The sequence below is a fragment of the Sinocyclocheilus grahami genome, unplaced genomic scaffold (assembly GCF_001515645.1).
Source record: "Sinocyclocheilus grahami isolate Dianchi unplaced genomic scaffold, SAMN03320097.WGS_v1.1 scaffold74.1, whole genome shotgun sequence".
NCBI lineage: Eukaryota > Metazoa > Chordata > Actinopteri > Cypriniformes > Cyprinidae > Sinocyclocheilus > Sinocyclocheilus grahami.
In genome coordinates this window covers 3,123,610-3,133,857 of record NW_015505253.1, presented here as the reverse complement: position 1 = coordinate 3,133,857, position 10,248 = coordinate 3,123,610, and the positions used below count along the sequence as shown (strand labels likewise).

Sequence of the window (10,248 nt, the reverse complement as noted above, 5' to 3'; positions counted from 1 at the left end):
GTTCTCGGGGAAACATCCAATCATTTGGTATCTCTGGAAAGCCCTGAATGTGCTCTGTACAGGACTCCAGACTTAAAACTGTGACGTGTGAGGTCTCAGAGAAATTCACTCAAATATAATGTCCACTAGAGAGGCAAAAACTCCATAGCTGGGTCTCAGGAGGATATATATATATATATATATATATATATATAGGAATAAACATGGACACATTCAATTCATAATACATTCAAAGATTTTTTCAAAGACTCAATTTTTCTTTTATGTTCATGGATGCTGTTGTGTAACCGTCTCAGTTAAATGTAGTAACAGCACGCATGGCTGTGAAAAGTTCAGGACGAGGGCAAACAAGCACAAGCAAGAACACACACACACACACACACAAACAAAAACACACAGTACACAACTCTAATCATTCACACATGAATAAACATTCATATAGATATACACGCTGCACACACAGTTTTGCATATGACAAACACATATGAAACAATCCATGTGCCTTCCCTTTCTCGCTCATACAAACACAAACACACACGTGGGCTCACTGAGATGGGGGTCAGCGAGCTGCGATCTGTGACATCATCAGTCTGCGTCACTGCCTGAGGGCGCGACACTTCAGCCGTGAGACACAAACAGAGAGGAGATCGCCACGGAAACCAACACACACACATGATGATAAGTTTAAATGTGTATGTGTGAGAGCACACGCACACACACATCTGACATAAACATTAACATAACCACGTGACAAAATGCATGTCTGCAACACATAACATATGAACACAGCCACTCTCTCTAACACACACACTTAGGCCTGATGACAACAAATACGTTGACAAACACCAGAGTGCAGAAGTCAGCCAAAGAGACACAGACGTCTGTGTGTGTGTTAGGGCTGTGTATCACCAGCAAAGTCACAATACGATACGTATCACGATACAGAGGCCATGCTACGATACAGATCACGATACAGGACTGCACTGAATTTCACCTCAGCAGAATTGAGTAAAACAGCTGTTTATTAAACACTGCTTACTATAGTGCCATTTCTAACTATTGGCAGAGCAGGCAGTTGACCTCTGCATTATGAAGGGCCTCCATAACTACCACAGTACAATATAAGTAATGGCTTATGTTGCATGTTTACATTGGGCACTCCCCACCAGGTGCAATACAAGATTGTTTGCATCTTGTTTTTAAGCCCATAAATAATGTACTCGTTCTAATAAATTTATATTGTAATGTACTCATTCTAATATATTTAAAAAAAAATCATATTTACATTGCTGGTAGGTTATCTTTGCACAAATTAACACTCTCTCTACGTTTAAAAAAATAAAAACAAAAACGAGAAGAGTTCTAAACTAATGTGCTGTCTTCTGTATCTAACACGCGCACACACACACACGCCCAGTCTCTCACACAGATCACGCTGCGGCCGCACTCAGACATTCAGGAACAAATTTTTAGCCCCACAATTTTATCAGCTTAATCGCTCAAGAGCTACATTATCTTTCTCAACAAGGAGCTGGTAACATCAATGTTCCTAAAGGTATCAAAGCCACACTTCACTGTTATTTGAGAAACGCGCCAAAACGGTGGTAATTCATACATACACAGCCTCTCTCATAAATTAACACTTGATGAATTACACTTTTCTGAGAATAGAATATTGAAGTGGAGATCGCTAAACTGCAAGTTTACCGGTGTTTTAAGAAAGCAAGCGTGTTTATCCAAAGAGGCTGACAAAGATAAGTAACACCCTTCGCAGATATTTCCATATTGCGCAAGTGGAAAGTACTGTTTCGGGGATTACGTCTCTTTATATCAGGCAACCCAGTTGTGTTCCACTGCAGCTAGATTAAACCTTGTTGTAGCCTATATATTATGCTCTATTAATTATTTTTTAGAAACCTCGCACTTTTCTACTCCATTTTAAACGTTGTTCTTGTATTCAAATTAAGTGCGGTCCACTGCTGCACATGTGCCACAATATCAGGGCCAGCTGTATCGATACTTGTATAGTCAAATCTCTGTGACGATACATCCTCGTATCGATGTATCAAACACAGCAATGTATATATATACACAGAGAAAAACAGATACACACATTTAAGAACTGCTGTATCATTCAGGAAAATGAATCACACATTTTTTACTGTAATACTGATCTTGCGCACAGGAGCCCTAAAAAACTTTTATTTTCTTTATGCTAATATTCTTTTGACTCTGGGGTGTTCCTGACAGGTTTTGTGAGACTCGCCCGAGTGTGTGTGTGTGTTCAGGGAGGCCCCTGAGCTGAGAAAAATCATGTCGCTATCAGACACTTCAGAGGAGGATTAGTGGAAAAAAAGACGAGGAGAGAGAGGATGAGGAGGAGAAGGAGGAGGTGGTGATTGGGGGGGGGGAAGTGTGTGTGTGTGTGTTCAGGGAGGCCCCTGAGCTGAGAAAAATCATGTCGCTATCAGACACTTCAGAGGAGGATTAGTGGAAAAAAAGACGAGGAGAGAGAGGATGAGGAGGAGAAGGAGGAGGTGGTGATTGGGGGGGGGGGACATTTATATAACAGAAGTGCAATGAGGACAATCTGACCTCCATACATAACACACACAAACCTCTGTATTAGGCCCCTCTGTGTCATAAACAGAAATATGGAACAAATCTGGCAGCAGTTTTGCACAAGTGTGAGAGTGAGAGATTTTCCCTGTGCAGTGCATGTGTGGCTGTTCAATAACAACAGCGTCACAGATCTTCTCCCTTCCATGTTGCATTTTATACAGGCCTGTAAAGGTCTCATTTATGAATGAAGCTTAAAAATCAAAAAATTTTCTGTAGAAAACGCCAACTAGCTTTCACAATGTTAGGGTGTTATTTTGGTTGTTAGGGTGTCCTAAGAGGTTTTAAACCTATAATCCAGCTAAAAATGAAAATGTAGTCATTATCTCCCCCTCATGTACATGTGTGACTCACATGGGAAGTTGTACATGAAACAGGCCTGCGCCGCTATGATCCACTCTGCTCTCGTCTCACAGAAGATGCCGATGTTTTTCAGAGGTTTCGTTCCTAGAGCAGCCAAACCGCTGCCGAAAGCTCTCACTTCTTTATACACCTGATCATACGACATCCAGTGATACTCTCCCAAAATCACCTACAGAGAAACACAAAGGGTTTGAAACGGTTTGTTTTCTGTTAAGCTGCTCTTCATCGCTCACCTGTTCAGAGCTTTCTATCAACTTTTTTCCTTTCATTGGATCAGACTTTACAATTTTATAGATCAACAGCTCCTTCTATTGGTTCATTATATAGTCACAATTCATGGAGAACTTACAGGAATCATTTTCTGCATTTTTGAACCATTTTATTTAAGTATTTTTAACTTTCACATATAACTTAAACCAAGTTTTTTTTAAATATACAATTACGAAAATGAAACAATTATACTGACCTTCACAATTAAAAATCTGTGTGAAGTTGCTGAATATTGGATAGTTCCTCTTCTCAAAATAGCAAGAAAAATCATTTTTATATGATATGAGAAAGATTAATATACTATGTAGAAATAATTTAACAAATGCAAACTATTATTATTATTACTATTTTAATACTATTACTTATTATTTTTCTCTCCTGTATATAGAAGAATATATTTGTACAGTTTGCTATTACACACACTACTGTTTTATTTTATGCAAGTTGAATATTACATAAATAGTTTATATATTGAACAGTTCAAACGCTTTTCAAAATAGCAAATAAAATCTTTTTACATGATATGAAAAAGATTAATGTACTATGTGGACATACTTTAAATTTTACAAATGTTAAGTATTATTATTATTACTGAGGATAGAATTATTATTTTTAACACTATTATTTTTTATATTTATTTTTATTATTATTATCTCTTGTATTTTACTGCTGTCTGTCACTGACTCATTGTGCACTAGATAAATAATCTTGAATCTTAACTCCCTCGACAGCCCATTTTAAGCATATACCAACATTTCTAGACCTTATATATATATATATACACACACAACTATCTGTTAAGTATTCAGAAAATTTGCAAGGATATTGTTATTTTTACATGCAAAGATTATCCAGTCATTTACATACAACAATCTTAAAGGTACAGACATTAAAGCAGTCTCTTAAATTAAAAAAAAAAAGTTGTAAAATTGTACATTCAGGATAAAAATAAAATTGTGCAGAGAAGTCAGATTTGTGTTTCAGACATTGCTGTGGAGTATTCAAACACAGTAGAACCAGGATAGTGTAAGAATGTAGCACTCTCTGAAACAATGTTTAGCACAAAATCAACACAGCAAGCAGAAACAAACACCCAGCAGTTGTCTGGGATGAATCAAGCCCTTCTCATGTTGCACAACAGCAGCAGCGGAACATGTTTGGCAGCTTTAGTTGAGTAACAGCAGCATCACAGCAGAATATTATTACTATATGAGCTGCTCCAGTGCCGGACAATAGGATTACCATCAGAACTGAGAAATCATTCACATGCTGCAGGTCAGTTTGTTACAGACAGGCTGACTTAAAGGGTCATGACATGGAAAACAAGATTTTCTCTGCCCTTTTGAGTTTGATGTATTACGTAGACTAATTCTCACAAAAATGTAAAACAAAACTCCCTTACTAGTCCACTCAGAATATTTATTAAAACTAAACTGCAAAAACAAATAATTCAAAATCACATTTATGGCATTGGCTATTTAACCTTAGGCCCAAATTTTCAATAATTGTATTATGATTTGTCCAATATTTAAATATATGTTCATTGTAATTTGTTCAATATATGTTTCTTATAATTTTGTCCAATATTTGAATATATGTTTGTTATGAATTATTTGATATTTAAATACACACTACCAGCCAAAAGTTTGGAATAATTAAGATTTGTTATGTTTTTATAAGAGTTTCCTTATGCTCACCAATGTTGCATTTATTTGGATGCCTTAAATTCACCAAAAGTGACAGTAAAGACAGTTATAGTTTTTCAAAAGATTGCTAACTGATAATAATTGGGCAGCACATCAGCATATTAGGATGATTTATGAAGGATCATGTGACACTGAAGACTGTTGAAAAATCTGATTTGTAACACAGGAATAAGTTATATTTTAAAATATATTCAACTAGAAAACAGTTATTTTAAATTGTAATATATTTCACAATATTACTGTACTTTTGATCAAATAAATGCAGCCTTGGTGAGCAGTAAAAAACAGAAATAAAAAACCATGAATTATTCCAAACTTTTGTCCAGTTGTGTTTATTTATTATAATATGCCCAAATTTAATTTTGTGTCTAGTTGTTTCTAAATTATTTTAGAAAGGTATTTTTGCATCTTAATTGATCAAGTTTTCAATGACTGAAACATGTTCATGAGAACTAAACTATAACTTTGATAAAGCTTTAACTAACAATATAAGTGGACATCAGGGGAAAAGAAATGACAAAAGTGCTGCTCCTTTAACACACCTGAGAGAGTTTTGAAGGGCTTACAAGGACTTACAGAAGATACACACCTTCTTGAAGACTCTTCCATCCTCCTGAGTTTCATCTTCCTCACTCAGCAGATCTCTGGTTCCCAGGCAGTCGAAGTGAGGAAAGCGGCATACGGACGATTCAAACACCCGATCGAGTGTGCTCACCCCGGGCTGTAGGCATGTGGCCAGCACCCTGAGCGCTCCGATGTCCCGGTATGGTCCCGAAGGGTGTCCGCTCACAGAACGGGCCTTCACCCTCCGTGAGCACTCGGAGAACGACTGCGAGTCGGACGATCTCAGCAACAGGTACGGCAAGTAAGAGATGAGAGAGTACAGCCAAACCACCAGCCTGAATATGACGACCACTACTGGACTCACATCCATCTTCAGCCTCATTCTGACTCAGTGAAACAGAAAGAAACATACGAAGAGCGAGGGGATGATAAACAATGTCCCTTTCTCCAAGGTTGTCCTGCAGCTTCCTCTCCGATGTGTCAGTGAAGCCTCTTGTTCCTAAACAAGAAATGCAAGCAGTCAATCTGATGACGTTGAACTCAAGATAACGCCAAACAGCATTCCAGTAAAGATCATTAGATTGAAGTTTCACAATGTGGACCCTTTTGACCCCGTCTACCTCAACAAAGAAGCCTGGAGCCGTGAGAGGAGAGACGGATTAGAAAGTGGTACAAATATCAGTGTGTAACGTCTGATTCCCAGCCAAGATTTCAGAAAAATCCAAAAGTGGGTGAAAGGTGACATCAAACTAAGAATGTGCATGTGTTTTTATGAGTGCCGGTGAGCGTTTTTATCATTAATTAAAAATAAAACCATAAAACATTTCCATTCCTTAAACATACTGAAATAAAATAAAACATATATTTTTAATTTTTGCCAAAATCACTTCTTTGTTTTTTTCTTATTTTTTAAATGAATGTACTATATTTGAGTTTGATTATATTTTTTGGTAGCACTTTATATTAAGGACCAATTCTCACTATATTACTAGCATGTTATTTTTTAGTACTTACTAGGCTGTTTTTAGTACTTACTTATAAAGCACATACAGTATTAATGCCTTATTCTGCATGACCATATTTTAGATCCCTTAATTCTCCTGTACCTCATACCTAAACTTAACAACTACCTTACAAACTATTACCAAGCAGCAAATTAGGAATTTATTGTCGAAAAAGTTAGTTAATATTGAGAATTGGATCTTAAAATAAAGTAGGACCTGTTTTTCATTTAATATTTTGTATTTATAGAGGATTTTATAGTACTAAATAATATTTATGGTCTTATGATCCATACTTATGATCCATTTATTAAGGCTAAAAATCTAAGCCAAAACAAGCTGTGTTCCAAATTTGAGGTTGAGATCACAAAAAATGAGCTACCAAAGAATTTTGAACAAAGTCATGGCCATGACTACAAGCACTATAACATCAGAAATATAAATTTAAAGGTGTTTTACCTCACTTTTCAATTCTGTAAGTGATTATAGCGCCATCACAATACACATTCTCAATTCCTAAAAAATATGCAAGAAGATATAACTTATATGATCATAAAAGGTGACTGTGTGTGACATCATAGGCATTGGCAAGGCAGTAGACTAAAACAACATAGAAACAATATGAGCACTACAGTCAAAGGTTCACCAGGGTTTGCAAATTCACAGTAGATGAAATATTCAGAAATCATTTCGAAGATATCATGCATACATTCACACACGCAAAGCCTACTGTATAAGACCTGCAGAAGCTATTCCTGCAGATGTCATTTATTATTCACACTCATCAGTTTCTGTTAGGCCAAGGAAGTTTGTCTTTTCAAGCCACAAATATCACTTACAAATATGCACTTACAATCAATTTAAAAAAGTGTGCTTTATGCTATGCCATACTTGACATTAGTGGCATTATATACCATTGGATCTTCAGCTTTATAGTGCTTTTTTGCAGTTTTCGGCACTTGTCTCTCCACTTTCCTTGTTTAGAAAGCAAGAAGAAAAAAGAAAATAATATGGGATTGGAATGAAATGAAGGCCAGTAAATGATAACAAAATCTTGACGCCCTGGACCAATTTTCAGTCCGTCTCTTTCTCAGTCTCGTTCTTTTCACGTACATCACACCACCGTCTTTTTCCAAGCACTGAGTGAGTCACAGCTGTCTTATCAGCGGAAATAAAGCCAGAGTTATTCAACCTCAAGTCTGAATGCTCTTAACTAACAGGGAAACATAAGGCAGCATATAAGAGCAATGCACAACAGCATAAGCTGAACGCCGTGGGTCTGAAACAATGTGTTCGGTATTTATGATAATAAATCTGCAATCGCTGCCATTCATTAGGGGGAATGTGGAGAGAGGCGAGATTTACTTCCTCTTTCCAAATGAAAGAATCTTTGTTTGACACTCATATAGGATAGAAGGCGGCGTTGAGTGAGAGAAACAGAGAGAGAGAGAGAGTTGCCATTATGTCATGTTCTGTAAGTAACACTGAGCATGTGTCTGCTTTACTGTGCGTCTTTGTGCCCTATATGAGCATCTGCGGCTGTGTATTTTCTGCAGTCAGTGTCTTACAGTGAGCGGGTGAAGACATTTTATTTTGCATAAAGAAAATAAAGCCTAATCCTGACAGAACACAATATTTGTTCAATTTTTTTTTTAATTACTGTAAAGCGAATTAAACATTGAATTTCAATGAAAGATGCATTGAGCATAATAATAACCGATTTGTTGAAATTAACATGGTTCTTAGTGGTAGTAGTGTTCAAATAATGTCACACTTTTTTTGTGAATTCTTAAAGGAATTTTTCATGCAAAAATAAATCTTGGCTGAAAATATACTCACCCTCAGGCCATCCAAGACATAGATAAGTTTGTTTCTTCATCAGATGTGAAGAAATGTAGCATTACATCACTTGTTCACCAATGGATCCTCTGCAGTGAATGGGTGCCGTCAGAATGAGAGTCCAAACAGCTGATAAAAACATCACAATCATCCACAAGTAATCCAAACCAATCAAGCCCATCAGTTAACATCTTGTGAAGCCAAAGGTTGCATGTTTGTAAGAAACAAATCATTAAACATTTTTAACTTGCTTCTGGCTAAAATAGAGCTAAATACAGTATATCCATTATACTACTTCCTCCAGTGAAAATGTAACCCGGTCTGAATCAGGAAAGAAATATGCACAGATCAAGCACTGTTTAAGAGGACAATTGAAGATTGTCATAATAAATTGTCACAATGAATTGTCATTGTAAGATTTTTTTTTTTTAGGATTACTGATAAACTAATGTAGTTTGATTTGTATTAGTTATCTATTTTAGTTTTAGTTACAGTTTGTAATGATTTAGTCCACTGAAGGCGAGCGTAAGTGAGAACCCAAGTTCAGTTTATTTATAAAGGTGATCCAAACAATAATCCGTGACTTGACATGAACAGATTTGACTTGACTAGGTATGAACAGACTAGACTCACCGACAGCGGGTTACAACAACAATACACGACCAAGACTATGGGAACATGATGGCTACTTATATAAGACAAAGAGGGTCACATGACAAGAACAAACCAATGGGAAACAAGACACATGACTAAGACAACCAATCAGAACATGACACAAAGAACAGAGGAACCAATGGCATGAAGACAAGAGGGCAAGGGAAGCATGACACTAACAGCATGAAATAATTCCAAAATAAAAGACATGAGAACATGACACAAAAACAAAACCCAAACCCCACATTACATATCCCCCTCTAAGGGTGGCTCCAGACGCCCAAACAAAATCCAAAAAGTCCAGGAGGGTGGTGAAGTGGAGGCGGAACTGGGGGAGGGACGGAGGGCCAGGCCCGTGAAGAGGAACAGGCAGAGCGGGGAGCCATGGCGGCGCTGGCAGATCGGGCGGGGACTCCGGCGTGGCGGCCATCTTGACCGGGGACTCAGGCGTGGCGGCCATCTTGGCCGGGGACTCAGGCGTGGCGGCCATCTTGGCCACCGACAGCGGGTTACAACAACAATACACGACCAAGACTATGGGAACATGATGGCTACTTATATAAGACAAAGAGGGTCACATGACAAGAACAAACCAATGGGAAACAAGACACATGACTAAGACAACCAATCAGAACATGACACAAAGAACAGAGGAACCAATGGCATGAAGACAAGAGGGCAAGGGAAGCATGACACTAACAGCATGAAATAATTCCAAAATAAAAGACATGAGAACATGACACAAAAACAAAACCCAAACCCCACATTACATATCCCCCTCTAAGGGTGGCTCCAGACGCCCAAACAAAATCCAAAAAGTCCAGGAGGGTGGTGAAGTGGAGGCGGAACTGGGGGAGGGACGGAGGGCCAGGCCCGTGAAGAGGAACAGGCAGAGTGGGGAGCCATGGCGGAGCAGGCAGATCGGGGGGCCATGGCAGATCGGGCGGCCATGGCGGAGCAGGCAGAGCGGGGGGCCATGGCGGTGCAGAGACATGGACAGACCACTTGCCTGAGACAGAACAAGTAGAGAGTTCTTGAATGGCCTCCTTGGCCATGAGAGGACAGACAGTGAGTTCATGAATGGCCTCCTTGGCCGTGGCAGGACAGACAGTGAGTTCATGAACAGCCTCCTTGGCCGTGGCAGGACAGACAGTGAGTTCATGAACGGCCTCCGTGGCCATAACATGACAGACAGTGAGTTCATGAACGGCCTCCATGGCCGTAACAGGACA

The 10,248-nt window shown here is 38.4% G+C and overlaps 1 protein-coding gene across 1 annotated transcript in view; it reads right to left on the bottom strand.

The window, feature by feature from the left end:
- LOC107585759 (long-chain-fatty-acid--CoA ligase 3-like) overlaps positions 1–10,248 on the bottom strand; it is a 44,206-nt gene that overhangs the window by 25,253 nt on the left and 8,705 nt on the right. The window contains exons 2-3 of the mRNA XM_016272915.1: positions 5,548–6,021; positions 2,974–3,151 (exon numbers count right to left, since the gene is read on the bottom strand). Coding sequence (XP_016128401.1) covers positions 2,974–3,151; positions 5,548–5,904 — 535 coding nt within the window. The 5' untranslated portion in view covers positions 5,905–6,021. The remainder of the gene's footprint in view (positions 1–2,973; positions 3,152–5,547; positions 6,022–10,248) is intronic.